This window comes from Lycium ferocissimum, chromosome 6 (assembly GCF_029784015.1).
Source record: "Lycium ferocissimum isolate CSIRO_LF1 chromosome 6, AGI_CSIRO_Lferr_CH_V1, whole genome shotgun sequence".
Classification (NCBI taxonomy): Eukaryota; Viridiplantae; Streptophyta; class Magnoliopsida; order Solanales; family Solanaceae; genus Lycium; species Lycium ferocissimum.
In genome coordinates this window covers 67,981,423-68,009,310 of record NC_081347.1, presented here as the reverse complement: position 1 = coordinate 68,009,310, position 27,888 = coordinate 67,981,423, and the positions used below count along the sequence as shown (strand labels likewise).

Genomic DNA, 27,888 nt, shown 5'->3' with positions numbered 1-27,888 from the left:
CATGCTTAGTTTCTTCCCGAAAACGGCACTTCTTATTTACGTATACGAGTAAAACAACATTTCGAGAATGTTGTCCTTTATTTACATTCACAGACGCCGAGTACCTCGCTCTCCCACCCCCCCCTCCCCAACGAAGTCCCAACATAGTATACATGTCACATATACAGAGAACGAGCATTTCGAAGACTCGTGTTCTTCACTTACATTCACGGTACGCCGAGCGCATCGCTCTCCCACCCCCATCCCCAACAAGAACCCAACATAGAATATATATCACATACGTACGCCGTTTCCGCTCTCCCATAAATCCTGCCACCGGGCATCCCGCGTCCGGATGATAAGCCACCGAATCAGGTGGACACAGTTGCCCTCCCCACTTCCCCATATACATACACATTTACATATTCACATTCATACACATATGTCATAGTAAAACATAGTCATAAATATATATTCATGGTAGGTACATGCTCTTGACATACTCGTCATAGACATTTCCTTTCATATCTAGCATCATCGTTGTCATTATAAAATCATGTTCGTCGTTTTAGTCGTAAAAACTATCAAAACGTAAAACTTGGATTTTGGAGAAAAATGAATATTTTTTGAAAACATTTATAAACTTTTTAAGGAGAAAAGTCACGCTTTAAAGTCATAATTTCTAACTTTTGAAAATAAGGACGTTGTAGTTACTTTCTCATATCTGGCATCTCTATTGCCATCATAGGAATATCCTTGTTAGCATAGTTACAGTACTTGTCTTTCGATGACGAATAAGAATCAAAAGTTTCCATTGGATTCTACATTATAATGAGTCAATAGAACAACAAAGAAATCCAGAACAAAGGGGCCCACCTCCGGGTCAAATGAGGCGGCGTATCAAGTTTACGTATATTACAACTTATGACGTCACTTGTAAGGATCTTAGGGTAACCGGGTCTTATATATGCGAGTTCTAGAGGTCTAGGAAGTTTTTCTCACATTTTGCACAATTTCTATTTCAATTCTACTGAATGAATAGTAACTACTTTCAATCTAAGATTTCTGGGAAAGGAATTGTTCCAGGCCCGTGCTCAAGCCTACTATGTCTAGGACATGCCAAAGAAAGAAAGTGAAGTCTTACATACCTTTTTCTGCTCCTTCTGCTACTCCAAATCCGAGTTGCAAATCCGCCAAAATCTACAATTTGGTCATGTTTACCAAATGTTAACTTGAGCATCTAAGAGTAAATTCTCAAAGTAACACTAGTCTACCAAAATTTCCTAAAGATTTCAAAGAATACGCCATCCCCGAGATTCTAACCTCTTAATTTTAATCAACAACAATCCCGGAATGTAACCCGGCCACATTATCAACAACAATACCAACAATTATATTCAATTCAACAAGAACAATAGCGACTTAATTCCTTCTTTCAACTTCAATCACCGCAACTCAACTTACGATCTTCCAAACAAATATTTCACTCCTAAGCTCACGCATGCCAAGTTTATTCTACACATTATCAATCTCATTCTTACAATTATGAGAAACCACACCAAAAGCCACACTAACTTCTTCAATAATTCTCCAATGATTCCAAATTCACTTCAAAATCATCCCACCTCATTCTCACCATATAATCCACAACTACGATAATCAAAATACTAAATAAAATTAATTCATCATTTTTACACAAACAACACTCCATTCGGCCACAACCAAGCATGCATATATTTCATGAATTTTTCATGCCTTATTATCCATATCTATACATTCCAACAACAACCAACATACTACACATATTTAATCCATTCTTTCCACATAACATTACATATACACTACCAACCATGCACTCCACACGGCTACAACACAATTTTTATATTTCATGGATTTCATTCATTCCTTTATAGTACAACATATACCAATCACCCATAATCACAACAACAATCAAAATACTAAATAGAATTTATTCATCACATCCTACCATCACCACCATACGGCCACACACACAACACACCCTATTCACATGATTTCCATTCATTTCTATATACCATAACATACATAAACCTTCTAAAACATATAAGGAGTCTAGTTCTTACCTTATTCCCTTCAAGTTTCCTCTTGGTTGATGTCATGAACTTTCCCAAATACATGATTTTCATATTCCAACAATTCTTCCATGTTGTGAGGGCCTCCAAATGAGAGCTAGAATATTAGTGAGGAAATAATTTTTCCTTATCAATTTCCCATGGCTAGATTTTTTTGCCATGGCCGAACCCTCCCTAAGTCTCCTCTCTTCATCTTTTTTTTTTTTTTTTTTGTTCTCTCTTTCTCTTCAATTAAAAAGATGACTTCCTATATATATACTTGTCTTCCACCAATTTCCTTATTTATGCTTTAGCCCTCAATTATGGACTTATATCCTCCTTCTCCCTTTCTAGATTTTTCTTCTTTCTCTTGATTTTTCTTTCCTTTTCTTGAATTTTTCTTGGAGCAAAAGATGACACATTTTTCTCTCTTATTATTTTTTTTTTTTTTCAAAATTCGCCAACATGGCCCCTTTAATGACGCTTCTTGAATTCTTGTAAAATGATCATTTTGCCCCTCGCCTTTTTAAATATTTCCATGAACCATTTTTTTTTTTGAATTTTCCTTTTTCGCCTCAACCTTTCTCAATATTCCATACCAACAATATTCACAATTAATATTCACAACCCACTTGTTTATTAAAATAATTTTTGAAACATAGCCTCGTCCTTACTTCTTACCATTATCTCGCAACACCCTTAACGATTGACGGCTATAACAATATATATCTAGCCCCAACAAATATATATGCACATACGGCCCCCTATATTTGCACTAATTAAATTCTGACGATAAAGAGGGAGAGGGCCCCACTTCCTACACACATGTACACATATGGCCATTTTCATGAAATAATTAATTTCCAAAATTTCACTTCTAAAATTTTAATTTTTACTTTTAATCTTAACTTTTCATAATTCACTTTTAACCCAAACTTTTCCTTATTCGATTTTACTCTTACAACACATACCCGATGAAAAGATGAATGTGCAAACTTCGTTGAAACAAAAATCAACAAAAATCGAAAATTAAAAAGTCTTGTCCATAACTTGTCGCAACCAACTTAGAATATTCCAACGTACAAAGTACGGGGTATAACACGTAGCGTCCGCGAGACAATTGAATTTTCTTTCACTTACAAAACTTCAATTTTTTCCCAAGTGAAATACATGTCCAACATAATTTTATCCAACACAATTTTAACTCTTCAATACTACTCCCTCTGTTCCAATTTATATAACACACTTTCTTTTTTAGTCAATTCCAAAAAGAATTGACACATTTCCTTATTTCGCAACAATTTAACTTTAAACTTTACCTTTTACGCGTAACGAAATGATTTGCAACCGCACAAATATCTATAACTTATTTTAGATAATAAATTTCAAAAGTCTTCCTTTCTTTCTTAAACTCCATGCCTAATCAAATTACATCACCTAAATTTAGATGAAAATAATTTATAACCACACAAATATTTATAACTTATTTGAGACAATAAATTTCAAAAGTCTTCATTTTTTCTTAAACTTCACGCCTAATTAAAATATATCACATAAATTTAGACAGACGGAGTATAAATAACAACCACAATCTCCCTCAAAAAAAAAAAAAAAAAAAAAAAAAAAAGGGGGAAAAGAGAGGAAAAACAAGGACCCCTCTTCTTTCGTATCTGGTCTCATCATCGACAAGAGAAAAAAAAACATCTTCCCCAAATACCAACTTTATCGGAGACCTAAATTTTCTCCATCCTTCATCGGTTCTCTCTCCTACAATCATGGTTAGTCAATTTTTTTTTTTTTTTTAATAACTCTTTGTGTAAACATAATTTTAATTATAATGATTTTAAAATTTAGCTACTACTTCGATCTGTACAAGGATATGTATAATAGACATGATTTTTTAATACCTTTGATGAAATTTACGAGTTGGGTTGCTGATTTGTTTAGTGTTTTATGGATCTGATTTTACTTTATTGTTAGTTGATGAGTATTAGGTAGTTCATATGACCATTTTTTTTAATTAGAGACGGAGTTAGGATTTTGAGTTTATAAGTTATAGATTATTAAAAAAAAAGACAGGTTACTGAGTTTTTAGATATATTATTTATACATATTAGAAGCTCCTGTTTGGCCATAGATTGTGAAGTTGAAACGTGAAAATTTGAGTTTTTGAAGTGGTGATTTTTGGAACTTGAAGTTGTGTTTGGACATGCATTTCACTTGAAAAATATTTTGAAGATAAAACAAATTTCATGGCCAAACAGATACGATTTCCTGTAATTTTGATGAAAATTACCAGTTGGATTGCTCATTTCTTTGGCGTTTTATGGATCTGATTTCAATTTATGATTAGATTAATGCGTATTAGGTATTTCATATGACTATTTATTATTTTGCTTTGGGATCTTCTGATGGCCGTGATTTTGAGCTGTGAAGAGCCCCTTTTTTATTTTATTTTTTATTTTTGATGCGGGTTATTTCTCCTGTGTGGTTTGCGGGCTATTGCATAGGAGTGGATTTTACCCTGTGCGCACCCGAAGGTAGCGGCTGTGGGTTCCCTTGTCATCAGAAAAAGAAAAAGAGCCCCTTCTTTTTTCAAAATCCATCTTTAGATCTTTGTTTTAGTAGCCACTTGTAGTAGGTGTTTGGACATAACAAGTGTGATATTTGAAAAAAATGTAGTATTTGAAGTTTAAGTTGAAAAAGTGTATTTGGAAATTAAAGTTTGAACATGCAACAACAATAATAACATACCCAGTGTAATCCCAAAGGTGGGGTCTGAGAAGGATAGAGTGTACACAGACCTTATCCCTACCTCATGGAGGTAGAGAGGCTATTTCCGGAAGACCCTGGGCTCAAATATCGCAAATCAAAGCAGATTTAAAAGGAGAAAACAAAATTGTGTCTGAACATGCATTTATCTTTTAAAAAGTTGAATGTGAGGGGAAAAAAACTTCACTTGAAAAACTCAAAACTATTGGAAACAACCTCTCTACCCCACAAAGGTAGAGGTAAGGTCTGCGTAAACTCTACCCTCCCCAGACCCCACTTGTGGGATTACATTGGGTATGTTGTCAACATACCCAGTGTAGTGCAAGTGGTGTCTGGGAAGGTAAGGATGTAGGCAGACCTTACCCCTACACCTTTGTGGGGTAGGAAAAACTGTTTTTTTTTTTTTTTTTTTTTTAAAAGCGAATATTGGACCACTCAAATATTTACCCTGAGTGAATTTTTTCATTCATAATAAAGAATCTCAAAAAGAATTAAGTACAAGCAAGGGGAGCTAGGCCTTAACTTACAAATCTTAATGAGGTCAAACATCTCTTCTACGACTAGCAAGCATGTAAGAAATAAGAACTTGAAAGAACCAAATACTCTATGATCATCACAATGTTCAACTCTGTGATGATATTACCAATGAGAGATGCTAATAAAATGATAATATAAAACAAGAAAGAAAGTAAAGAATAGAAAAAACACTTATCTTAAAAAAATCAATCCAATGTATAACCAGTATTATGTTTAACAAAAGGAAAAAAATTCTTTGGACAAACGACTCCAACTGTTCTTTTTAATAGTTGATTCTTTTGGTAACACTATGGTTTGAATTGTGAGTTCTTTGATACCACCATCTCTTGCATGCACAGTCTTCCGTGTGGGTTTGACTATTAACCTTTTTATGTTCGGGTCATCTAGATATTATTCTTGGTTGGACTTCTCCTTTTGGTTGCTTAATTATGCAAAAGTTCAGGGTAAATCTCAGGCTTCAGAATAGGAGTGTGGAGAGTTAAAATCTATGATTTATTGGATAAAATTTCTTGCTTGGATTGGCAATAAGGCTTCGTCTTGACAATATTTGGTTGAAGCTGAAAAAAGTGTATATTTGAAGTTGTGGTAGAGTGAAACTATTATTTCGCTTGAAATACTCCTGAAACTAGTTTTTCAACTTCAGATTCTATATGTCAAGTTGAGGTTGAAATAATGGAGAAAATTGTAAAACAAACACTATTTTGCAAATCATGTAAGTCTGAATGCCTATAAGTTTCTACCTGTGCTTTATTCTGTTCCTAAGACTTTTATTGAGGTTCGAACACCAAAAAAGATATTTATTTTTAAGTTGACTTGAAAGTTATGGAATGATGTTAGCCTTGATTATTCGAACTTTTGGGTGCTGGAAAACGCATACATTGGAAGTTACGTTTGGAGTTTGTATTAATTCCATTATGCGATAGTAAAGGTCTCACAGGGTGATGCCACTGTCCCCTTTATTTTTTATTTTTTCTTCCCTCTGGGTGGTAATGAGAGCCTCATTCCGGATTATCCTCAGCTTGTATCGCAATTTCAAAATCTACTGGTGAGAGTGCTTGTTCCACCATCTTCATTTTTTGTCATCAAGAAAAGTAAAAACAAGGAAAGGAAATCATCTTTTCGACTTCTTATGTATTCTGGTCTTCTTAGTGACTTCTGAAAATAATGTATTCTTCTCTTCTGAGACAGAAGAAATGCAATTGTTATTTTTCTCTTCACGTGTTTTTCTCGCAATTATTTGGTGGAGGTCTTTTAAGTGGGAATTGTAAATTCTAGACAAAATGAATAAGACTTGGAAATCTCAATTACTGGAGGCTTTGGTTCTTTTCTTTGTTCTTCTGTTTGTTGATTCTTTTCTCTTTAGGGAAGGAGGAGTATCTGGAAGTGTGGTTAGACTGGTTGGATAATTTTAACCTAATGAGTTATAGGTGTAAGACAAAGTTGTTGATCTTGATAGGGTATTTATCCCATTATTGTTCCCCTGTATTTCTGTTCAGCGTGTTGCCTTGTAGTGGGTTTGGGCTAATGTTGTATGTCGTGAAAAAATTATAGGCTAACGCTGCGTCTGGGATGGCTGTGCATGATGATTGCAAGCTGAAGTTTCTAGACTTGAAGGCAAAAAGAACCTACCGCTTCATCATCTATAAGATTGAAGAGAAGTCAAAGCAAGTTGTTGTGGAAAAGCTTGGTGAACCAACTGAAAGCTATGAGAATTTCACTGCTGGCCTCCCTGCTGATGAGTGTCGGTATGCTGTCTATGACTTTGATTTCATGACAGCAGAAAACTGCCAGAAGAGCAGAATATTCTTCATTGCTTGGTAAGTATACTCCCTCCGTCCAATTTATGTGATGGTGTTTAATCGGGCGTGGAGTTTCAGAAATAAAGGAAGACTTTTGGAACTTGCGGTCTAAAATAAGCCTTAGATATTTGTGTGGCTATAAATCATCTCATTGAGGGTAAAATGGGTACTGTAAAGTTAAATTGTTACTAAATATAGAAAGTTATCATTCTTTTTGGGATTGACTAAAATGGAAAGAGTGTCACATAAATTGGGACGGAGGGAGTACTTAATTTAGTGATATAAACTTTCATCTTGCCGGTTCGTTTATACTCTTGGTTATCTAGCTTGACCTTTTGTTCTGTATCTTGTTGAAGGTCACCTGACACGGCAAGGGTGAGAAGCAAGATGATTTATGCAAGCTCCAAAGACAGGTTCAAGAGAGAGCTTGATGGATTCCAGGTAGAGCTGCAAGCAACTGATCCTACAGAGATGGGGCTCGATGTTTTCAGAAGTCGAGCTGGCGGAATTGAATGTTGAGTGCTTGAGTGTCTTGCTTATGCTAAAGTGATTATAGTTTGTGGGGGAAGTAGAACTTGGTTAGTTATACTACCGGCTTGTCGTTCCCGTTCATTTTACTCTTTTAAGTCTCTTCTTATCAGAGAACTTCAATACTCTTCACTCTATGTTATATTGTTCATGAAATCAAGGAGCTATCTTGTTATTTTGAGCATCGTTGTTTTCTTTTAGTTCATCTTACTCTTTCAAGTCTCATCTGCTCAGAGAACTTCAATAATCTTTTAATACATGTTCTATTCTTATATAGGTGGTCTTTCAACTTGGATTACCTTTTGAACTCATTCCGTTAAATTGTGATGTCCTTAATTGTATACGTTGTGTGTTCATCATTTCAATCAGTGCAGGGGACTATGCATCTAAGAATAGATTCTAATTGAGTTAGAGAGTGTCTGAAGCATCTCCTCAACATAGAGCAAGGAAATGCAGTACATTTAGTGGTATTGTCAAAGCTTATATTCTCAGTCTAATAGGTTAGATGATGCAGAAAATACAAAGTTATACAACAACATACCTAGTGTGATCCCCTAAGTGGGTCTGGTGAAGAAAATACAAGTTATACAGATGAATGAAAATTGGTTGTACCTGGGTTGAGGTGAAGGAGGAGGACATGAGTTTGAGCGACTGGACAGTGAGGATTCATATGACGGACTCAACTAGCTTCAGATGGTTGTAGTAGTAGTTGTTGTAGAACAAAAATAATGAATAAGGAGCAAACAAATAAAAGTTTCTTTTTTGAGGCTACATCAACAAAGACTTTCTCCTTTCTGAGCAGTTACATGGTTGAGAATATGAAATGGTATAATCTCCATGATTTTGCAGAGTGCTTAGTGCAATACTTTTACCGTCTCTTCTTCCTCGCTTAGCATATTATTTTGTTGCAGTTATTGTCCATTTTTCTTATTAGCTTGCTTTATTATTGCTTTATTCTGAGCCGAAGGTCTATCGGAAACCTCTCTATCTCCCAACATAGGGATAAGGTTTGTATACCCTCCCCAGACCCCACTTGTGGGACTACACTGGGTATGTTGTTGTTGTCGTCGTCGTCTTTAGTGCAATACTGCTTCAGCCACTAGGCTTGCTTCTTTTTGAACAGATGTATAACTTAATGTGATGTTTGGTACATAAATGGAAGTGCATTTAGTAGAAGCAACTCTGCTGACATGAATTGTCTGTGCCAAATAGATGTAATTTTGTCTCAAATATTTGATCCAACTCTCCTATTGTCTTTTCTGAAGATTAGTATTTGACGTTTCAGGTAATAATTTTGGATTACTCTTAAGACCTCCAAATTTGTTAACCGGCTATTCAATAACAATAAAATAAGATTACTGATATGATGATCTTATCTAAGTAATGTTTTGAGAATTTCACTTTGTTAAGCGCCATCTAATTTGTAAGTCTGCAAGTGAATGTCATTGCATCACTGTTCTTTTTCGCAAACTTACACAAATGTCTATAATTTGTAAATAAAATTTCAATCATACATAAATATATGAATTGAGCCGAAGACAGTACCTGAGTAGTGTATTATTTATTTTAATTAACAAAAAGAAAATTGACGCGTAATTAGATTCGATTATACGTAAATCAGTTCTCATGGGGGCTAAGATACCTCTGCCTTAGTTGTTATTATTATTCTTCCAATAATAATAACAATTTTAAAGCAATAAGAAAGAATGATATTAATGATTCCATGTTTATATATACTACCTCCGTCCCATATTACTTGTCCACCTTCCTTTTTTAAAAGTCAAACTCTACAAAACTTTAATCAACATTATGGGATATATTTTTTCACCATATTAATATGAGAAGAATTGTAGTACTTTTCGTGTAGCTTTTGAATATCTAAATTATACTTTAAAATATTGAATTGATTTAATCCAATTTAACTCCGAATATTGGTCAATTTGACTCTCGAAAAGTGCAACAGGACAACTAATATGGGACAGAGGGTGTACATAATAGCTTCTAAAAATTATGTACCCAATAAAGATGGCTGTATAAAACTTCTAGAAATCGTACAAATAGTATTTCTGATTGTTGTGAACAGCAAAGGGTCCATAGCTCAGTGGTAGAGCATTTGACTGCAGATCAAGAGGTCCCCGGTTCGAACCCGGGTGGGCCCTTCGACTCTTTTTTTTTTTTTTTTAAAGTTATTTGTTTATTTCTATGAATCGATTTCTGCAGCTGTTTTCTTATTTTCTATTTAGGATATATTCATTATTTTTTCTTTAGTTGTGCAACATAATTCAAACAGTAAATTAACTTTTTAAATAATCTTTGTTTTGAAAAAAATGAAGGATGTTTATAGTTTACTAACCTAACAATGATAAGTTAAGGTCTGCGTCATCTCTTATCCACATTTCATTTCACTATTTCGTGGGATCACACTAGGTTTGTAGTTGTTGTTGTTGGATGTTTACTAATGGATTCGATTTTCATTTCATGTCTTTGTCTAAAAGAAAGACCCTGTTTCATATGAAAAATGGGGGAGGTAGCACTTTCTTAATATCGAAAAAGAATTGCTACACTCTTTAATCGTTGATTGCATTTAAACATTACTAATATTTATGTAATCAATTTACTTATTAATCGAAGCATACATTGATGTGCAAATTTTCCTCGGTGAGGTGGTTGATGATGTTAAAAACTTTAAATGGGGTGTCATTCAAAGGTAGCCACAAAATGAAAACAGTATACGTATGACTTGCAACAAAACCAATTTCAGAATTCGATGAGTGAAAAAAAAAAATTAAAAACTACAAGCGTTTAGTAGACTAATAAGCAAAAGTTAATAGTTCAAGAAATGTATAATTTGTTGCTGTACCATTGCATCAACCCAAAAGACAGTAACTTTACCCTAAGTCTTCATAGGCTACAACACCACAACAACATACCCAGTGGAATCCACGGAGAGCAGAGTGTACACGAACCTCACCCCTACCTTGGAGGTAGAGAGGCTGTTCCCGATAGACCCTCGGCCCGAGGAAAAGAGTTCAAAGCAGATCGAAAAAGGAAATAACGGAAATGAAGAAGCCACAGCAAAATACCATAGAAAACATGACAAAGCTTATATCTTCATACAATAAAAAGGTTTTACTCAGACAAATATCTTTGGCAGCATGGACCGATATGATTTTCCTGTACATGTACATTCTCTCGTTCTCTACATAACTATTGATCTGCCTTTTGTGCATCTTCACATTTACATAATTCACTACCCTATCAAAAAGCTGCCCAAGATTATATTAGTCACCGGAGTTTAATGCCTTTTGCTATTGCTGCTTCTTTTACAGATTCTGAATTTCCTTCAGCCTCTGACAAACTGAGATAAGATTTCCAAAGCATTATAGAGAATGGATGTATAGACAAAGCTCTCTTCAGGAAACTGATAGATAGGGACCGGCAACCTGTAAGATCATGCAAAATATCTGCAGCTTCTACCCATGCATATTCTGGTGCCACAGGAACCGCCTGAAATAATGCACTTATCAAGAGAGCACTTCCCCAAAAAGAGACGCCGTCAGAAGCAATATCTGCACTTGAGGTTCTGGTTAACTGCTTGCATACGCAAATTGCCAGATGATAGTTGGAAGGTAGTATCTCCATTAAGCTCTCAACCGTGTCAACAAAGTTAGTGAGTTCGTCTTTCTTTTCAGGTAAGAGAGATGGACCATACCATGCTTCCAGAACTGTGTTCACCACGGAAGGCTCCAATGACACCGGACATAACAATTTGCTAACTAGCTGCCGGACTCTAGGCTTATTAATTCTTTGGATGAATTGTCTGGACAATGGCTCAGACATGATCGAAGCACGCTTATTAGCCAAATAACCAGACAGAAGTCTCAATGCTTGCCCATCTTTGTGCAAACTATCTGCAGTCAGGAACAAGAGACGTTCTCTCACACAGTGACTGTAATTCTCAGCAGAAGCAGCCTCCAATGCCTTATCAATAGCTAATTGAGCTTCAGTGTAATCATTTTGTAATAGCCTATAGATGGAACAATTCAGCATCCCAAATACAATATCATTCTGGCTAGAATTGGAAAAGAGAACAGCAATATCAGATACTGAAGCAGTCTGTGGTAAAGACTGGGAGTTGTCACTATCTACTGTGTCCAGACAGCTATTTTGAGAGTATTTGTGTTTCCATGAATACTGGAGCCATCGAGTCATTAATCCCTCAACAAAATCTCTTTTCTTATCTTGAAGTGCACATTGGACATACTGGTTCCAAATACATTGCACTCCAGGAACTTCCTCAAACCAGTTATCTATAGCATCTTCAAAACCTTCAAAAGTTCCATCTACAAAATCATGCTCTGCCCGAGCTAACATCAAAACAAGTTCTAGACATGATGGATACAACGTGACATAGTTCTCTAACAAACTCCTACTACATTCTAAACCCTTAAGCACCGCTACACATCTAACGTGATTGACCGAAAACAGGTGTGCTGCCCTGAGATTTGCTTCATCTTCGAGAGACTCTCTATCGATGTATAATGCTAGAGAATCTACTGCTAATTCCATCAAAGAGACACCACGCTGCTTCTCATCAAAGGTCAAGTCAGCAGATGGCCAATCTATGGAAGAAAGTTCTTTCTGATATTCAAACCGCTGCAGAACAGTAATAGGAAGCCTCCTGTACACAACCATGTAGACGCAACAGACCCAGAAAATACATTTATCAGAAATGGTTAAGCATGTAATGATATCAGGGAGAGATGGTCTGAGTGGGCTATCAGATTTCTCTTCTGTGGGATACAGCTCATTAATTTTATCAATGGCTGTAGCAATATTCCCAGACATGCAGAGACAATTCATCATCTGCAAAAATATATCTAATATGCCATCACTGGCAAAAAGAGCTTTTCTATCAGATGCAGATGCATGGCGACACAGGGCCACGAGTGCAGCATCATACGCAGCCAACCTCTCATCCAGCTGTGTTCGACTATTTATAAATAAAAGCCAGAGTTCGTAAGAGCCTTCAGCGTGCTCAACCTGGATTGCAGAATAAGATTAATCAGTACCTATGTAGATAATGAAGTGAATCATAGACAAACTCACAAGTCAAAGTAAAACCATTGCTGAAGGTGATTTATGACAAGTTTTCAGGAAGCCCCAACTATTAGAATGAAGGGCTCGTACATAACTTGGAGAAGGGGCCTAAACAAAATAAACCAAATTGGTGTTCTCTGATGCAATTAAAATATATTCCTATCCCTATAATGTACACATGTTTTTCAGCTCAGACTCCCTAATGATATAAACACCTTGAACCAACTAAAATATTCCATTTTAACAGCAGAGTTCCATGTAGAAATACTGCATACCGCAATTTTGAACATGTCATCCTTTCCAATAGACTTCTGACTGCTATAGTAAAGTAACAGGTAAACGATCCAGACAACTGCTGACATAGGGTTGGCTTCCAAAGCTCGAGCAAGGAGTTTAAGAGCCTACATGTTTTAGCAAAAATTAGAAGGATGAGATTACTGACCCTCCATATATCTAAACCATAATCACCACCAAGAAACATACCTGTAACCTTCCCTTCATTTTATTAGCCTCCTGGCTGAGATTAAGAAGAGCCATCTCTACAATCTGGTCATAATCAGCAGATAGTTCCTTGCATGGACCCTGGTAAGTTATTAGAAGATAAGTTACAGCACTGACAGCATGTGCCAAAGAAGGGCAGCAACTATTTATCTGCCTTCAACAGAAGGTTGGGAAAGCTTTGCTTGCTGCATAGCAAAATCGAGCCTATACAAGGACAGGAAACAAAAAGGGATATTCCACAATATATGACTGAGAAACCAGAAGATGAAACTCCTATGGTAGAAGAAGGTAAGGAGCATTCTAGTGAATTGGGAAGCTAGAAGAGCCACTGGAAAAGACCTAGTAGTATGATATAAAAGGGCATAACCAATAAAACATCATTTGCATGGTTAGATAGATTCAGATGCCTCGACTAATAAAAGTTCCAAAGAAAAATAAAAGCATTGTAAAAATAAAAAGACAAAATATTACCCAGAGAAATTAAAGTATGTTTTAAGTTTCAGAGTTCGTACAATGACTGCATTCTTCTCACGGACAAAGACTGTTTTAGTAACCAGCAAGGAGATGCAAGATAATTTTTCTTGATTCATGAATTGAAAATTAAAATTAATACTTCAACGGGTTCGAGCCATGGAAGCAGCCACTAATGCTTGCATTAAGGTAGGCTGTCTACATCACACCCTTGGGGTGCGGCCCTTCCCCGGACCCTGCTAATGCGGGATGCTTTGTGCAACGGGCTGCCCCTTAATACTTCCACAGCTTTGCTAGTATTTCAGAGGCAAGTCATCTAAAATAGTTGAAGCTAAAAATAAAAATTCAGCTTTTCCAAAAGCGTTATCTAAGTAGCTAAAAATCATCCCTTTTCCTTCCCTCTTTTCCTACCCCACCCCCATGCTTTATTAGAAAAGAAAAGGATGATTCGACAAACCAATGATCCAATTCTGCTCTGAAAATAAAGTGATCGCTTATTCCAACAACCCTGGACCTCAACACGAGCATTAGCGCCATGAAATAACGGCTCATCAAATGGCAGATCAGTGGGCAGATGACTTGAGAGAACAACGGAAAGACTGAAGCACTTCACCCACAGTTGACTGTACTCGTGACTTAGAATGGATTTACATGACTGCAGATCAGCTTTCAGAACATCCAAGCCAACCAAATAAGTTGGCGGAGCCAAACTAAGGCAGTCAAGCGACTTGGTAAGAGTTCTTTTAGCCGAGGATATCTGTCCTTGAGTTGGTAATCCAACTTTGTCTACAGAAGAAAAGAAGTTATGAAAATTTTACACCAGATGTCGGACAAGAAGGAACTGTAAGGATGTCTTACGCATTTCAAACAGAAGATCCATACCATCTTTATCCAATGTCATGTCCATTCTACTGCCAGAAGAATAGTCTCTAACATGTTGAGAGGAACACTCGGGATTATTGCATTTTCCCCTAAGTTCAAAGATACAAAGTGGCCAAAGCGGGTCAATGGCAAAATCGCAAGAATAAGACCCACTCTTACTGCCAATTAAATCCATTGAAGCCGCTTCAACTGAGACTGAACTTGAAATGCTTGGAATGGTGCTGCTACCAGAATTGTCTTCCCCCTGATCATGAGAAATTTGTACAATGGAATTTCTAATCTGTAATTTGAGTAAATTCATGGAATCTGAAACCTTAAACTCTAAGATAGCACTCTTCAAAATAGGATATGAAAAGGTGACCCAGCTCGCGAACTGAGATTTGTCATCGCCTCTGGTGATACAACTATCTAAACAAATATAAGATGAAGGGGATGCAAAATTAGAACCAAGTTTCTCATTGTTGCACTGATGATCCACCTCAGCGGGCATCTTAAACATCGTACTCATCATGTCACGACCTAATAAAAAGTTAAAAAGGAAAGAGATATCAAAAGTTGGCTCAAACAGAATAAAGAGTGTCAACCTCTGAATGATAATTTATGACTTCTCGATGTTATATGACCTCCAAATGATCATGGATATCATGACGTTCCAAAAATACAACTTCATGATAACTATTTTGGACAATTGAAACCAGAAGAATACAAATATAAGAAAGAAGATAATCACTCATGTTAACTGGTATAACTGTACAAGTGATGCAACAGAATGAATTTTGCTTTTCCAGAAAACTACATCAAATCGTTAGCAGATACGGTTAAGAAAAACCAAACCAGCTAAGCTTACCACAAAAAAGTTACATAGTACATCACAGAAATATGGAGAATCCAAATGCAAAGGATTTAACAAATTTTTTACCTGAACAAATATCATACTATACACAGAATAAAATTGCATCTCTTCTTTCAGCATATAATTTCTTCGAATGCAGTCAATGATTTACTCAATAATGGCTGAGACACGACAAGCCAAGTTCTTAAGCAATTAGATTTGATTTTTAGTACTCCCTCTATCCCAATTTATGTGGCACTTTTCCTATTTCGAGATTCAAACGATGTAAACTTTCACCAACATTTTAAGATGTATTTTTCATCATATTGACATGAGAAGAATTGCAACTTAAAGTACTTTTAATATAGTTTTTAAATATCTAAATTTAAATTTTAAAATATTGAGTTGATCTAATCTAATTTAGCTTCAAAGGTCAGTCAAATTGATTCTTGTCAAGCGAAAAATGCCACATAAATTGGACAAAGGAAGTATATTTTTTAATTTTAAATCTTGAAATATGCAATATGATGCAGCTCGAGAATCATATAGTCGAAACCCAACTAGCTTTGGGATTCATATGGTCGTCCCCCAACTACCAACTAGTTCGGGATTGAGGCATAATTTAACGAATACTCAAATGTGCAATATCATCATACATGTGAGAAAGTTGCCTTATATGGCTGGCTATATCATATGTGGATTTCCATATTGACTAATCATGGGTGTGACACTGATGATCAAAGGGGAAAATGAATGAAGTAGATCTAAAATCAACATGAAAGGATGTTGTCACAAAATATGTACAATCTCTTGTAAATAATGCAGACTTAGCGAAGACCATAACGCAATGGAAATAAAGAATCCATATAGGCAATACAAGCTAGTTTACGATAAAGACTTGGTTATTATTAAGCTTACATTAGGTCTGGTGTTTGCCAAGAGTCCTTTTAGAAGTTTGTATGTCAGTGTCAGAATAAGTGTAAGGATGCCCTTATCAAAAAAGAAAAAGTGTGAGGATGTAGAGAACCTCTAGCTTTAGAAAACCCTTAATTTGTTTTAGGAAAACAAAGTACTTATTGAAATGAAATGGACCCAAATAGAGCGCGATAAATACAAAGGATTCACATAGCTGAATGCAACTAGTTTGGCATTGAGGCTGCACTTGACATCTTTCAGCTACAACATCCAATTAACTATCAGGTAGTACTTGTAAGTTGTATGTGCCCTTTGTACAGAGAATGATGTGCATCTTGCTAAATCCATTTATTACATTCTTTTAGAAGTATTTGTTGTTTATCTAAAAGCATCGCATTACCAAATAGCCGAGAAGGTATTTCGGTTGTTTTTAATTTTTGATTCACGAATATCATATGCCCGCATAGGTCAAATTGCAATCAACAGAGATAAGCTACTGCAGGGAAAGACATCCATAAAGGAACACTACCTTGCAAGTCAGAACCTTGCTGTGGCTCATTCTCTCGCTCTGAATCGGAGCATAATCTATCGTCTATTACCACCCTTCCCACAAGCTCATTATTTTCTGCTCTTCCTTCAGCTACAGCTTCCAGGCTCTCTTGTGGGCTCGCCTTCTGGCACAAAGTTTTCATCCTTAGTCTTTCAAATAGCTGAGAGCGCAAAGATGCTTCAAGGAGTAAAGAATCCTGAGAACTATCCATTGCTGATTGCCCCTCTGATGCATTGGTCGCATTCTTGTCCATGTCAACTCTGGATTTTTCCTTTCCTCGATAGTCCAAATGGTTTTCTGCAGATTTATCTTCAAACAGAAATGTCCCTTCATCCTCATTTTGAGACATATTGACATCCTCAGAAGGGGAACACATGTCATTTATATCATTGTCTTCCTTATGAGGCTTGAATGTGATACAATCAGGCTCACTACAGGGATCAGATGCCAAAGCGTAATGCTCTTGAACACTGGGGACATTTTCAAGAGCGACATTATTTGGATGGACAACTAAATTGGATCTATGTTGATTGTTAAAGTCAACCATAGGCTGCACTGCACAACTTGAATTGGGAATTAAATGCAAATTAACATCAGAAATTGCAGGTAAGGTGTCCAACCCAATTCCAGTTTTGTCAGGAGACGCAGAAGACAGTAACAGATTTGGATTTCCCATCATAAGATCTCGAAGCTGGGCTGAATATTGTTCTCTTCTACTGTATAGGTGTAAGCATCTAGCATTAGCTTCAAGCAAGGCCCTTTGAGCCTTTCGGTAAGATTTCAGAGCATTTCTTTCTTCAATCTCGCACTTGCGGCGATATTCCTGTGCTTCTTCCAGTTCCTTATCTTGAAGTTCTTCTAAATTCAACAATGATTGTAAGTCTATGCTGCTACTTCCATTAATATTTAGCTTGTCACAGAAGTTCCAAAAGCTCGGGAAGTTCAGAGATTCCTTTCACAAGAGGAAAAAGAACTTATCAGAAATATGCCTAAGCTTTGGTTCTAGAAAAAGAAGAGGGAAAGAAAAACACATGCAAAGGAAGACATAAAAAGACAGGAACGTACAACATTGGCCCCAGCATTGCTGCCTGCACCATGGGTAGAGGCTGCAATAATGTTACCACCTGGAGCGGGCTTCTGTGTGTTTTCATTAGATCTGACTGGATTGCTGTCACTTTTTTCAGTTACATTAACACCAGCAAGCCCAGAACCCACTTTCTTCTGCAAAAGAGGCTGATTGAACTGACTACAAAGCTCAGAGGCACGCTTTGCCTTGTCCTTAGAATGAAAAAAAGGGAAAAGATAACAACTATCCATGAAAAAGTACAATATCACAATTAAATATACATGTAGCTAACATGAGTTGACAAGAGACAACAGAATATCCGCTATATCAACATATATATATATATATATATATGCATTAAGAAAGCTTGTATTGACTAACCCCCCCCCCCCCAACACACACACACACATAGAAGCCCCTACACTATCACCAGAATATACAGCTTAAACAATACAATGACTAAGAAAGTCAAGCCTACTGTGTGATCTTTCCTGTGAGAAGAGAACAGACAGCTTTATTTATTTCGACAAGTTTGCACCTCGTAATCGTCTACCATCAGTGGAAAATATGATGAAACAAATGAAATTTCATATATCTACTTCCTCTCAACAACCAAAAAAAAAAAAAGAAATTGCATACGTCCCCTTTCAGCATCCAAGAGGAAGTCAGAGTTATCAGATAATTTCCCCCCATAATACTCAACTTCATCATTGCTTAAATGTCAAGTTCACAAGTTAGAAACAAAATCAAGAGCAAAAGAAAGATTTGATTAATGCCTGACCAGAATCGTTACAGTGAAAGTGACATCATATCCTATATATCTGAATGTTGCATATATACAAGCATGCTAGGTCCGGGATGAGGAAATCTAGGAAATAACTTTAACCATGAATAATACAAAAAACTCAACTTAGAATTACAAATTTGGAATGGAAAGCATCAAATCTCGTCATAATCCTTCATTCTCGAAATGGCCCTTACTAAGGAAATTGTACTAGAGGTCGGGAAGAAGGAAATAAAAGCTAATGGGAGTATGGGACGAAACTATATACCTCGTTCATTTAGGAATTACATGGTAAATAAAAAGCTGATTGGTAGGACCCTTCATTTTAGCTTGTCAATCCATCCTATTTCCAAAGAATTGGACCTTTAACTATGCTAAAAGTTATCCACTCCAAATGACTTAGGTAGATCATTTGCGTAGGCTCCCTTTGAAAAAAGTTTCTCTCTCCTAATAAGGCAACGGAGCAGCTTAACCATAAAAATTGAAGTCATGACTACAGACAATATACGTAGGAATAAACCATGGATGAGGCAATATAGTCCTGGATGGGGCGACATCCATCAATTATAAGCGAAGAAGGAATGTCAACAATATCAAAACTTCTCATGATTGACTCCTAGGAATAATTGCTTTGAATAAATAGGAAGAAACAGAAAGGAATGGACAAGAATGAGACTGCACTCAAAGTCAAGACAGTACCTTATTCACCATTCCATCACTATTTCTTTCCTTCCCATTCTAACCCATCGACCCCTTATCACAAGAAACAAAGGTAGTTCATATACAACCAGATTCAGATATGATAATGAAGAACAAGAATAGAAAAAGTAATTAGGAGAATCTGATCATGGAGAACAAGACAGAGAAAGTAACACCTCTATTTTTAGTGTTTACAATTCGTGTCTTTGATTGCCAAGAGGAAACATTATTGCTTGATGGGCCAAACCAAAAATTAAACTGACGACTAATACTTATTCTAAGGCTTTTATCAGACTCTATCAATGTTTTATTAAACCCATACACCCTATTCTTTATAATATCTGCATGACACTTAGATTAAGCATCTCTTGACAAAAGGCCAAGACAATTATTTCAATCCACTTGGAACAGAAATTTTTTCTTCACTATCTTACCTCTGAAGAATACCGGCTTCTAAGTGCAGCAAGTGCAGTAACGGAGGGAGAGAACTTTTATTAAATGAAGAACTTTTGGCCTGGTGAAACTAAGTTCCAATATCCACACAAAGGCTCCATGCACCAAAACAATACTCAACAAGCCATTCAATGCCCATTCTCAAGGCTGATGTTAAAACATAGACAACCAGAGGGAGATATGGTGATATACTCAGAGAACTTACCAAGTTATTGGCAGCTTTACTTGCAATTTCTTTTGACGAATTGCTGGAACTCTGATTGTGATTCGTTACGGCATTTATACCTGTGGCAATAAGCTCATTTGAATTAGACATCCAATAAAGTCACTTAAAGCAAGCTGCTCGTATACACAAATTAGAGTATGCGTACCATCTTGCAGAGTGAGAGATGGATTTGTTGACGAAGAAGAGCCCTGATACTCTTTTTGTTTCAACTGTCCAGGAAGGACTGAGCAAGATGGGTATTTTCCCCCATGACTGCTGTGATCAGCTCGTTTTAGTTGATCGGAATCCTTTAATGCACACTTCTCTGATTCTATGACCATAGACATAATTTCTTGGGAGTTTGAGATACCCCAACTTGGATTTGGTGAAACAATTTTTTGGCGTTTCTTATCTGGTTCTTTTAGTTCTTGCAAATTATCACAAGTAGTTTCTCTGGATGCCCTCACCATGAAATTCCTTTTATTGACGAGATTTCTATCCCTAGATGAAGCTGAAGTTGACTTTTTGGTATTCTGTAACTTCTCAAGATTCAATTGATTCTCGCGAATTGCGATCAATTGGCGCAAATCATGCAGTTTACTAGAATTCAGATGTACAGTTTCTCTTTTCCCGTGGTCAAGGGTCGCTACCTTATTTAAGTTGTTAAAGTTTCTCATACTATGCAAGGGCCTAGCATTTCCATAAGTGCCTCCATTAGTTTTGGTCACTAAAGAAGAAACTTTGTGACTTACAGCCCCTTTGTTTGGCATCAACTTTGCCTCATTTCTAGTAATCTTTTGCAATTTCTGAGGTCTTCGAGGAGCAGGTGCTGGTGGTTTAAAACATTTACCCGCAGCCAATGTTTTGTTTTTACTTACTGAAATCTTCTTCTGTCCAGAATTTTCACAGTCACTGCCACTGTCATCTGAGAAGCTTATCAAAAATGGTACAAAATTCCCCTGATTCTTTTTAGAACTCTTCAGATGAGCTGATTCTTGAGGAGTTCTAGAAGGCACATCAATCGAGCAACTCATTTTGCTGGACGTACATTTTTCTGCAAAGTATGCAGGAAAAAAATATTTAGCAAATACGTTGCCGGACAGTCAGATAAGCAAAAAATGTAATTAAAGACCTAACAGAATAAATAGTAAGATCCACAAATTAAAAAGAACATAGAACTAGAAGAATATGTGTTATAACCTCTTATCTAGTTACTTGTCCTTAATGCATACAGGAAAAAAAAAAAGACTATGAATCAGGGAAGGAGAAGAGTTTTACCAAAAGAACGAAAAACTACCAGAGTAAGTCAACCAGTTAATAGCTATGCATGGAAAGTGAACTTAACAACAATGTGCACATATACTGATGAGATAGTTTGGTCAAAACAATGTGACCAGTCATTTCTAGTAGGTATATGAAACTGAGGGTTCATAATACAAATAAATGTTTTAATACTCGAACTTTACGACATACCTGCCTGGGTATTCGGAGAATTCTCATTCACTGTGTCAATGTGAACCTGCTGCTCCAGTGGAGCAGCATCACTGCTCGTAAGATGATCAGTGGAACAAACATTTTGATCCTGTGGCAAACAATTTAGAATCGCTCAATAGCATCGTAGCCTACTAACCCAGCATAACTTATATATTTGCCCCATACAATTTCATAGGAATTCACCACAGTAGAAACTCAATAACAGATACATCACAGGAGGCACTCAGAGCAACACGAAATGGAAAGAAGTTTTACTTCGCATCTAGGCGATAAAAACTAAATTCAGGAGGATTTTAAAGCAACACAAAGGTGAAAGACAGAATATAGGGGGAAAACCTTCATCTAAGGCTGAGTTGCTTTTGTAGTCTATTGCTTGTCTAGAATCTTTTACATTTTGTTTAGAAATTTATAGAAAATGTAGAAAATCTCTAAACCCTAATAATCTTTTTTTGATAACCCTGGTGTCCGGGCCAATTGCGCTCACCTACTAATTCGACGACCTCCCACCAGCACATGTACCACATCAAACCCCTAATTATTATTAATCTTAGAAGACAGAATGTTGAGTATTAGAATCAAAGGTTCAAATGTAAGGGAATGGTTATTAAGGATTAATAAATTGGGATTGAGGTATTTTCTCAGCAATTACCCTTCCGGGATGACCTAAAAAGGCAAATAAGAACAGTAGTAAACAAAATTATGCAAAGTATACGTCTATAAATTATGAATCTAAACAAAAAATGAGCTGCAAGAGCAAATGGAGTAAATCAATAGTCAAGCATAGAAACAGAGGTAAATGAAAGAAGGGAGACACAGAAAGAAGTTTACTTCGTATCTAAGCAGTGACGACTAAATTCGGGAGGATTTTAAAGCAACACAAAGGTGAAAGAACAGAATATATAGGGGGGAAACCTTCAAATCTAGGGCTTGGCCATTTTTTTTTTTTTTTTTTTTTTTTTTTTTTGCACTTCACATTTGGTCTGATGCTTGTCTAGAATCCTCTCATTTTGTTTAGAAATTTATAGAAAATCCCTAAACCCTACTTAATTTATTTTTTTCATCACCGTGGTGTCCGGGCCAGCTTGCACGCAGCTACTAATTCCACGGGTTACCAGCTACCTCCCACTAGCACATGTACCAGATAAAAACCCTAATTAATCTTAGAAGACAAACTATTGAATATTAAAATGAAAGGGTCCAAATGTAAGGGAATGGATATTGAGGATTAATAAATTGGGACTGAGGTTCATTTTCTCGGCATTTACCCTTTTGTGCAAGACTTAAAAAAGCAATAAAACACTGTAGCAAAAGAAACTATGCAAGTATACGTCTGCGCAAATAATGAATTTAAGCATATAGCTAGCAAAAATGAGCTGCGTTTTCGAGCAAATGGAGTAAATCAATGGTCGTGAATAGAAATAGAGGTTAATGAGACAAAAGACAAGTTCAATAAGTGACATTCCAAGTTTTGTTGTCTCATTCACACCCACCAACGCCCCCAATCCCAACCGCCACCCCTCGACACCCCCCAAACCCTCATAATTTTTTGCTAGATTACATATAAATGCTCTTGGGGTAATTTTTTTTTTTTTTTTTGCCTACTTACCAAACACTATAAATGCTCTTGGAATCAGTGGCGTACGCAGGATTTTCCGTAAGCAGTGTCGACATTTAAAGAGGAAAACATACAAACAAAATGGAGAGAATAATAAATCATTTTTTCACCCCTAGAGTTATAATTCAGTTCCAGATTGCTTTTAAGGAACTTAATGTGCAGGGCTTATCCTGAAACGAATGTAGTTGACTGGTTTTGTATCATGGCCACTATGAGAATTGTTGTGACGTTTCGAACTCAACTCAAGGAGCTCTTTTTTAGCACTTACAAATTATTTATTAAAAAAAAAAAAAAAAAAAAAACTAGATCAATTACGTTACGCAGTTTCGAACCCACCTGCAGTAATTGCCGAAATAGCAAGGACTTAACCAGTGAGCTACAATATCCTTTTTCACAGAAGTGTCATTTATATTATATAATATATGATATATTCTGTTTTTCAGATAATATATATATATATTAAAACTTTCCAACGAAACGGTGTCGGATGACACCCCTTAGCCCAAGGTGCGTCCATCCCTGCTTGGAATAATATTTTTTTGCTTACTTACCAACCACTAGCAAGTAAGTAAGAAAACCACTTGTTTTCCAAAAAAAAAATCTAGGAAATCATGGAAACTATAGTCCTTTGTACCAAACACGTCTTAAGTCTAGAATCTTTTCATTTTGTTTAGAAATTTAAATGGACAAAATCTCTAAGCCCAAATTAGTTCCAAACCTAAGAGAATGGATATTGTAAATTAATAAATTGGGATTGAGGTGTCGTTGTGGTATATAGCCATATATTTTCTCAGCAAAAAAAAAAGTAGTGTTGTCACCTTTCTAAAAAAACAGTAGTAATTGAAACTATGCAAGTATACGTTAGCACAAATAATGAATTTAAACATACAGCTAGCAAAATGAGCTGTGTTTTCGAGCAAATGGAGTAAAGCAATAGTCATGAATAGAAACAGAGGCTTAGTTGGTTTGAACTTCACATTAAATTGATGCTTGTCTAGAATCCTTCCATTTTGTTTAGAAGTTTATAGAAAATGTATAAAATCTCTAAACCATAATTAATCTTTTTTTCTTTATAACTGTGGTATCCAGGCCAGCTTATGCGCACCTACTAATTCGATATTAGAATGAAAGGGTCCAAACATAAGGGAATGGATATTCGGACTAATAAATTGGAAATTGAGGTATATTTTCTCAGCATTTACCCTTCTAGGAAGACTTAGAAAGCAAATAAAACAGTAGTAAATGAAACAAAGCAAGTATACATCTGCAAATAATGAATTTAACTTAGAAAGCAAATAAAACAGTAGTAAATGAAACAAAGCAAGTATACGTCTGCAAATAATGAATTTAACTTAGAAAGCAAATAAAACAGTAGTAAATGAAACAAAGCAAGTATACGTCTGCAAATAATGAATTTAAACATACAGCTAGCAAAATGAGCTGCGTTTTCGAGCAAAAGGAGTAAATCAAATAATCAAGCATAGAAACAGAGGTAAATAAAGGAAGGATATACGGAAAGAAGTTTTACTTCACATCTACGCAATGACAACTAAATTCAGGAGGACAATAAAGCAACACAAACTGTGAAATACAGGATATAGGGGGAAAACCTTCACATCTAGGGCTTAGTTGTTTTTGAACTTCACATTAAGAATCATTTCATATTTTTTTTAGAATTAAAAATCTCTAAACCCTAATTAATCTTTAAAGACAAATAATTAAGCATTAGAATTAAGGCATCCAAATGTAACGGAATGGATGTTGAGGATTAGTAAATTGAGATTGAGGTTTCGTTGTTGTATATAGCCATATATTTTCTACAACAACAACATACTCAGTGTAATCAGTGTAATCCCACAAGTAGGATCTGGAGAGGGTACGAAATATGAAGACCTTACGCCTACCTTTGTAGGGTAAAGAGGTTGTTTCCGATAGACCCTTGGCTCAAAATAGCCATATATTTTCTATGGCAACAACAACGCACAAGTGGGGTCTGGGGAGGGTAGGATGTACGCAGACCTTACCTCTACCTTTGTGAGGTAGAAAGGCTGTTTCCAATATATCCTTGGCTCAAAATAGCTATATTCTTCCCCCGCAAATAAAGAACAGTAATAAATGAAACTAAGCAAGTATACCTTTACAAATAATGAATTTAAACATAGAGCTAGCAAAATGAGCTGCGTTTTCGAGCAAAATGGAGTAAATCAATAGAAAACGTAAAAAACAGAGGTAAATGAGAGGGTTTTACTACAACTTGAAGCTGTATTTGAAATTTGAAAAACACTTAAAGCCCTGTTTTCACTTTTTTTCCGTTTCAGTACATTCAAACAACCAAATATTATTTGCAAAAAGTACGACCAAACACACCTCCATCTTCAACTCCAAATTCACAAAAATTCCAAAATAAAGTGAGAAAAAATATTTGGTTTCTATGGCCAAATGTCTACTTAAACATAGAGCTAGCAAATTAGAGCTGCGTTATTCTAGTAAATGTAAATAAATAGTAAAGCATATAATAAAATAAGAGGTAAATGATAGGGGTTTTTACATCATTATCAGATGCAGAAAGTTCTCCTTCTTCTTTGCTTCCTGATGAATTATTATTATTATTATTGTTATCTCCTCTTCGTTCTCGTTCATCACTAGGGTTTTTCATGCGATTATTTATTACGAGCTCCCTTTGGTCCTCCATTTTACCCCAATCTCTCTCTCTCTCTCTTCTGTTGTACTGGCTGACGAAATTGCAGGGTGTACGAATTTTAGGTGCTAAAAGTCTCGACTATTTAGTAGGCGTTTGGCCATAGAAATCAAAAAATAAAAAAAATCACTTTTTTTTAGAATTTTGGAGTTGGAGTTGGAGCCTGTTTGGATGGGCTTAAAAAAAAGTAGCTTATAAGCTGTTTTCAGCTTATAAGTTGCTTTAGATAAGTTAAGCTAAACGGACTTAATTATTTTTCTGGACTTATTTTAAAAATAAAATGGCTTTAAGCTGGCCATCCAAACATTTAAAAAAAAACTTATAAGCCAATCCAAACGGGCTCTTGGAGTTGTGTTTGGCCATAGTTTTTGACATTATATTTTTTTGTTGAAAGTAGTTGTTTTGATTATGAAAAAAGTAAAAATTTTGAAAAACAAGTTTTTCTTATTTTTGAAATTCCGGAATACAACTTTAAGTTGTATTTGGAATTCTTATGGCCAAAAGCTGATTTCAGAAAAAAGTAAAAAAAATTCTTGAAAAAAGTGAATAATTGTTATGGCCAAACGGGCCCTTAGTCTCTGAAATGTCAAAAAATTGTTATTTTTGGTCCCTGTGATATTTTGTTAGACATATTCATTCATTCAATTGAATTGTATCTTTTCTAATTTAAACAAACAATTAATTGTTAAACTATTTTATTATTAATGTCTTAGATTAAATTTGCAATGATAATGCAAATTTGATGTTAATATAATTTTAGATAAAATGGTATATTTTCTATATAATGAGATAAAAACATAGATATTAATGAATTAATATACTTTATTATATATTAATAGGACCAAAATAAAAATATAGCTATACTTGAGGAACTAAAATGCAATTACACCCGAATTTGAAAGTATGCTTAATTTTGATCCTTGACACTCGTCCATTCAATTTTATATACTGTCAGAGCAGATATTAAATGATTACCATAGTAACTTAAATCTAAAATTTAGGAAAATATTTTAAAATTAGAATCCTAGTTATAAGTCTAACCATGAAATTGAATATTTTCTTTTATAACGTAAATCAAAATCCAACTTCATGTTTCTCTCTTAACAAAATCGTCACATTGAGTGAAGTAATTCTTAACGCCTCAAATGTCATGGTATTAAACTTGCAAGAAGTAATTCTTCATCTTTTTATTGTTGATCTTGGAGAACTTCTTCTGCACAAAGTGGCTAGACAGGCCTTATATACGCATATATATATATATATATATATATATATATATATATATGACCTCATACATATATGCACAGTATTTACGTATATCATTAACCCTCAAAGGCAGTTCAGATGCACGGTATTTATGCATATCATTGATCTATAGAAACGTAAGCCTATGTGGCAACCGTTCAGTTTTACCGATTCAAATCGTAGATGATAAAATCGAACCGGAATTTGGAAACATCAAAATTACGGTTAACCGTTAAAACCTACCGTCCGTTTTTTGATTTTTTGGGATCGAAACATAAAACTCGAGCCGGGCACGGCTACGTTTAAAACCTACCCGATCCGGTTTTGATTTTTTTGGGAAGAAAGTTAAACGATATGGACCCGTTAAACCGATCAAAAAAAAAATTTAAAATGTAGCCGTTAAAAAGTTTTTTTCCATTTTGCAAAAAACGGTAACGACTCCAAACGCCCCTTTTGGTCCCCAACACCCCCAAACTTTTTTTTTTTTTTTTACACTTTAACCCATCCCCCACCCCGATATAAATCCCCCTTCATTTTCAATTTTAATCCACACTAATTCACTCTTCTCTTTCTCTCAATTTCTCTCAATTATAACTACTTTGCAACAATTAGCCACTTTAAATTTCTCTCAATTAAATATTATAAAGTTTTATTCTAGTTTCAATTATTAATT

The 27,888-nt window shown here is 35.6% G+C and overlaps 2 protein-coding genes and 1 non-coding gene across 4 annotated transcripts; 2 read left to right on the top strand and 1 right to left on the bottom strand.

The window, feature by feature from the left end:
• The first annotated feature begins 3,676 nt into the window (after positions 1-3,676).
• Positions 3,677-7,886, top strand: LOC132060168 (actin-depolymerizing factor 2). Its single transcript, XM_059453070.1, has 3 exons — positions 3,677-3,847; positions 6,930-7,195; positions 7,534-7,886. Exons 1-3 carry the CDS (start codon positions 3,845-3,847, stop codon positions 7,694-7,696), a joined length of 432 nt encoding a protein of 143 aa, XP_059309053.1. The 5' UTR covers positions 3,677-3,844; the 3' UTR covers positions 7,697-7,886.
• A 1,906-nt stretch (positions 7,887-9,792) lies between these two features.
• On the top strand, positions 9,793-9,864 carry TRNAC-GCA (transfer RNA cysteine (anticodon GCA)). The gene has a single exon. It is a non-coding gene; the product is annotated as a tRNA-Cys (tRNA).
• Positions 9,865-10,766: 902 nt separating this feature from the next.
• Positions 10,767-26,017, bottom strand: LOC132060167 (uncharacterized). 2 transcript variants are annotated; one of them, XM_059453068.1, is made up of 11 exons: positions 25,821-26,017; positions 21,637-21,745; positions 20,330-21,217; positions 20,164-20,243; positions 18,022-18,234; positions 16,936-17,908; positions 14,660-15,178; positions 14,235-14,563; positions 13,289-13,387; positions 13,081-13,206; positions 10,767-12,748 (listed from the first exon to the last, which is right to left on the bottom strand). In XM_059453068.1, the coding sequence occupies exons 1-11, from the start codon at positions 25,962-25,964 to the stop codon at positions 10,991-10,993; spliced, it is 5,238 nt and encodes a 1,745-aa protein (XP_059309051.1). In that variant the 5' UTR covers positions 25,965-26,017; the 3' UTR covers positions 10,767-10,990. The 2 variants fall into 2 exon arrangements, with proteins under 2 accessions (XP_059309051.1, XP_059309052.1); XM_059453069.1 differs by having other exon boundaries at positions 18,022-18,177.
• Positions 26,018-27,888: the final 1,871 nt, after the last annotated feature.